At 28.8% G+C, this 5,785-nt stretch overlaps 1 protein-coding gene across 1 annotated transcript; it reads right to left on the bottom strand.

The window, feature by feature from the left end:
• Positions 1–4,399: 4,399 nt before the first annotated feature.
• LOC139900104 (uncharacterized) lies at positions 4,400–4,831 on the bottom strand. The gene has a single exon (XM_071882906.1). The coding sequence runs from the start codon at positions 4,829–4,831 to the stop codon at positions 4,400–4,402; it is 432 nt and encodes a 143-aa protein (XP_071739007.1).
• Positions 4,832–5,785: the final 954 nt, after the last annotated feature.

Genomic DNA, 5,785 nt, shown 5'->3' with positions numbered 1-5,785 from the left:
ATTACCAGACTTAATAAAAAGGGGCATATTCGATTTTGATAATTCAACCATAGAATGTAGTTTCACGTACTTGTGTCTATTTTGTAAATCATTTATAAAACCTGCATGTATTCTCATCCCAAAAATATTAGATTTTAAAAGTGGGACTATAACTCACTTTCACAGATTTTTACTTCGTCGAGAAGTAAGACTTGGCCACTGTTGATTCACGAACCTATAACAATATATACATATATATTAAAGTATGTTCAAAATATATTTACAACACTTTTAATATATTTTGATGTTTTAAGTTTATTAAGTCAGCTGTCCTCGTTAGTAACCTACAACTAGTTGTCCACAGTTAGATGTACAGAAATAAATCAATAAATATTATCTTGAATCAATCCACGACCCAGTGTATACCTATCTCAGTATTGATCACAACTCAAACTATATATATTTTGGAATCAACCTCAACCCTGTATAGCTAACTCCAACATTCACATATAGAGTGTCTATGGTTGTTCCGAAATATATATAGATGTGTCGACATGATAGGTCGAAACATTGTATACGTGTCTATGGTATCTCAAGATTACATAATATACAATACAAGTTGATTAAGTTATGGTTGGAATAGATTTGTTACCAATTTTCACGTAGCTAAAATGAGAAAAATTATCCAATCTTGTTTTACCCATAACTTCTTCATTTTAAATCCGTTTTGAATAAATCAAATTGCTATGGTTTCATATTGAACTGTATTTTATGAATCTAAACAGAAAAAGTATAGGTTTATAGTCAGAAAAATAAGTTACAAGTCGTTTTTGTAAAGGTAGTCATTTCAGTCGAAAGAACGACGTCTAGATGACCATTTTAGAAAACATACTTCCACTTTGAGTTTAACCATAATTTTTGGATATAGTTTCATGTTCATAATAAAAATCATTTTCTCAGAATAACAACTTTTAAATCAAAGTTTATCATAGTTTTTAATTAAATAACCCAAAACAGCCCGCGGTGTTACTACGACGGCGTAAATCCGGTTTTACGGTGTTTTTCGTGTTTCCAGGTTTTAAATCATTAAGTTAGCATATCATATAGATATAGAACATGTGTTTAGTTAATTTTAAAAGTCAAGTTAGAAGGATTAACTTTTGTTTGCGAACAAGTTTAGAATTAACTAAACTATGTTCTAGTGATTACGAGTTTAAACCTTCGAATAAGATAGTTTTATATATATGAATCGAATGATGTTATGAACATCATTACTACCTCAAGTTTAGTAGGTAAACCTACTGGAAGTGACAAGAAATGATCTAGCTTCAAAGGATCTTGGATGGCTTGAAAGTTCTTGAAGTAGGATCATGACACAAAAACAAGTTCAAGTAAGATTTTTGCTCGAATTAAGATAGTTTATAGTTATAGAAATTGAATCAAAGTTTGAATATGAATATTACCTTGAATAAGAAAGATAACCTACTGTATATAACAAAGGTTTCTTGATCTTAGATGATTACTTGGAATGGATTAGAAAGCTTGGAAGTAAATTAGTAAACTTGAAGGGATTTTTGAAGTATTCTTGAAGTGTTCTTCCTATGATGATTATAGCTTGATTCTTGAAGTGATTTTTGATGAAGATGATGATTAACTACTGGAAAAATACGTTCATAATAGTGTGGGTGTGTTGAGAGAGAATTAGAAAGAGATTTGGAAGTGAAATGGAGTGAATGATGAGTGTTAATTGGTGAGTGGTGAGTGGGGTTAAAAGGAGTTCTAGTTAGTTGACTAGCTCATGGTAGAAGTTAAAATTGATTAGTCATACATGACATAATCAAGAGTGGAATCCCATGCTAGTTCCTATTGGTATATACCCATAGTAAGTACGTTTTGAAGCTGTGTATAATACGGGTAAGAATACGACTAGAATTCTTGATGAAAGAAAAGAATGGGAAAGTAACTGTAACCATTTTCGTTAAGTATGAGTGTTTTGATATATGTCTTGAAGTCTTCCAAAAGTATTTTAATACATCTAAATACACTACATGTATATACATTTTAACGGAGTCGTTAAGTCATCGTTAGTCGTTACATGTAAGTGTTGTTTTGAAACCTTTAAGTTAACGATCTCAATTAATGTTGTTAACCCATTGTTTATTATATCTAATGAGATGTTAAATTATTATATTATCATGATATTATGATATATTAATATATCTTAATATGATATATATACATTTAAATGTCGTTACAACGATAATCGTTACATATATGTCTCGTTTCGAAATCCTTAAGTTAGTAGTCTTGTTTATATGTATATAACTCATTGTTAATATACTTATGGAGATACTTACTTATCATAATCTCATGTTAACCATATGTATATCCATATATATATCGTCAAGTCGTTTTTACAAGTTTTAACGTTCGTGAATCGCCGGTCAACTTGGGTGGTCAATTGTCTATATGAAACATATTTCAATTAATCAAGTCTTAACAAGTTTGATTGCTTAACATGTTGGAAACATTTAATCATGTAAATATCAATCTCAATTAATATATATAAACATGGAAAAGTTCGGGTCACTACAATTTTGGTACGTATATATGCATGTACAGATGTATTTCGGGTGATAATGAATATATCCATAGATGATAAATTATTATTTATATCCGATTCACATAATATTTTGGTAATATCCATGTTCATTATTCGTCCATTTAGATCATTCATATTCATTATCTATATGTTAAATTATTCCAATTTTCTTAATATTCGTTTCATTGTTGAAAAATTAAAAAAATTAATAAAAAATGGCCTAATAAAATATCAACTCAAATTTATTAGATCAAGATAACAAATTTCTTATACATAATACATTCCGACATTATTCCAATTTTCTTAATACTTGTTTTACGAAAATATAATAAAAATATAACATAATAATGCTATATTATGATTAAAAAAAATAGATAATTTGAGTCATTTGGGCAATCTATTCTGAAATTAGCTCAAAATTGTTATCATCTATTAACTTCATTTTACGATAATATATTCTAACTAAAAAGTTAAAAATTAATGTCTTAATATTTCAAGACAAAATACATATAATCATACCACATTCGTATTAGTTAGGTAATAGTATATAATCATGCTTTTAAATAACACTTTTATTAATAAACAAAAATACGGTTACATTTTTTGTTACTACATCATAATAAAACTAAAACACAATATAATATTAAAAACAACTGCAAATTTTTTAGTCGGAATCCGTATAATACGTACCATCAGTGTCGTAAGCGGGTTCATCTTTTTCATTTTCGACGTTTTAGTCAATGCAACGCCAACTCAAAGTTTCTTCAGCTTCCAAAGATTAATAAAGAGAGATTCGATTTGAACAAACGTATTTATTTAAGAAACAAACGTATCTTTTTATACAATTATTGATAGATTCACGCGTCATATATTTAATGTAGGTAAAAGTCGTTGCAATCTTTTTGAATTTAAAAAATAAAAAATAAAACTATTTGACTACACGAATTCATTTGTTTTTTTTACAGATTTGTAATTATACTAGTAAAATGACCCGTGAAATCACGGGTTTGTTTAAACTAAACAATTTAATAACATGTTTTAGGTATTAAGTGAATGTAAATACTAAAGTCATTTATTTTAATAACCCGTTTGACTAAGAAACTTTTTTTACAAATATATAGAGACATGTATTTTTACATATATATGTAACATAATTAATTTCGTAAAAAGGATCCATATTTGAATATTAATAATATAATAATTATAATTATAATTATTATATTAAAAGTAAATAATAATAATAAAGTTCGTTCAAAGTTGAGTATTTACATTTTTAATAATAATAATAATTATTAGTAATAATAAATGTTTTTTAAATTTTTTTAGAAAATTAAAATACAATTATTATATAAAAGTTGTACAATATGCTTTAAAATTAAGATGTTTTGTAGAAGATTTTACAATTTATGAGAGATTAGTATTTCCTTTTATAAAAGATTTCGTATTATTTTTTTAATTAAATTAATATAAAATTATGACATCGTCATTATAAAAATGAAAGGTAATTAGCTTAATGATGACATCATCATTTTAGAGCTTTATATGACTATATAGATAACTATCAACAAATTATTCCCATCATAACTGTAATAATTAAGCACAATTAAAATAAAAAATATGGAAATGATCGTCAACTTCGTTATTTATTTTTATCTACTTATAGTTTCTTTCACTTTAATATATTTTCTTAGTTTATTCTGTTATTTGCATTTCAGTGTAAGGCTAATGTTATTTGTATATATATTTTTTTTAACGACGAATATATAAAAGCAACCACCTCTCTAGCGAGAAACTATGGAGGGGGGCAAAACAACCAACTTACAAAGGCTTAATGAGCCAATCAGTCCAACTAATACAATCTTTGCCTCTAATCGTACACCAATTAAAAGAATACAATCGAATTAAATCGAATAACTCTTGTTTCTTCATCTTGCCCGGATCGAAAATAAAAGCATTACGGAACAGCCATAAGGTCCAAGACAGCGCATCTGTAATCACATACATACGCCCCTTCATTTTTGGACTAGCATTCCACCCTTGAAACCATGTCGCCCAATCGATCCAACTCTCGAGAATAGGAAGTTGAATGTCGATCCAAATCCTAGCGTTCCTCCAAATATCGACCGCTACATCACAGGAAAATAACACGTGGGATAAAGATTCCACACGAGCTGAGCAAATTGGGCACCCGATGTCATTACTTTCCAAAGCGCGAGCCGACAAATTAAGAAGAGAAGGTAACCTATCCATAATCACTCTCCAAATAAAAATATTTACCTTACGTGGTAGAGATCTCTCCCATGTCGTTCTAAATGAACCAGCAGGAAGCACCCTCGAGTCAATGTTGTACTAGCCACTTGAAACATCCCATCATTAGAAATTGCCTAGGACCATGAATCTTTTGTATATATATTGTCAACGTAATCTAAACTAAACGATTTTGACATTTACATTCACTTAATATCATTAATTCGTTTAAATAAATCCGTGGTTCTACATATCCTTTTACTAGTAAACTAGAAAAAGGAGCCCGCGCGATGCCGCGGGGCCTTTGACTTGCGTATTCATAGTTAACGGAGCGTATTATAGGTGTATATATGTATTGAATATAGTCCGAGGTATTGAGCGTTTTTTTAAGTGCCCGTTTCGCGTATAGTTAGTCCCGTTGTGTTCGTAAGATTTTTTTGAGTTGAACGGTGAGATCGAAAAAATTTAACTCGCACCGAGCGAGAAGATAGGACCCGTTTAAAATTCGGGTGGAATTATTTTCTTTTATTTTAACAAAATTGTATATTTACACTTTTTACCCCTAAAAAATTGTAAACTTGAGGGGTCGTTATGTAAATTGAGGTAAAGAAGAGGGGTTGATTACAGTGTGAACGCAAACTCGAAACTACAACGCAAAACAATTGAAACTACCAAAAACTTGGTGGCTTTTAGTATATCCAAAAACTTGGTGGCTTTTAGTATATAGGGGTAATGAATAAAATCGGATGAATATTTACAGATGAAGCGATCCTACTAACATCCGTTAAAACATGGTATTAAAAAAATTAAATTAAGTGCTCCATTATGAAACATACTCGTAATATTTTTGGAAAGACAATTTAAATTCGTATTTCGAATAAAAACTCAATAAATAATTACAAATCCTTATCCTTAAATAAATGTACAAACAAATGATAATAATACTCGGGTTATTAA

Source organism: Rutidosis leptorrhynchoides, chromosome 3 (genome assembly GCF_046630445.1).
Source record: "Rutidosis leptorrhynchoides isolate AG116_Rl617_1_P2 chromosome 3, CSIRO_AGI_Rlap_v1, whole genome shotgun sequence".
Classification (NCBI taxonomy): Eukaryota; Viridiplantae; Streptophyta; class Magnoliopsida; order Asterales; family Asteraceae; genus Rutidosis; species Rutidosis leptorrhynchoides.
This window is presented reverse-complemented; position numbering and strand designations above follow the sequence as displayed.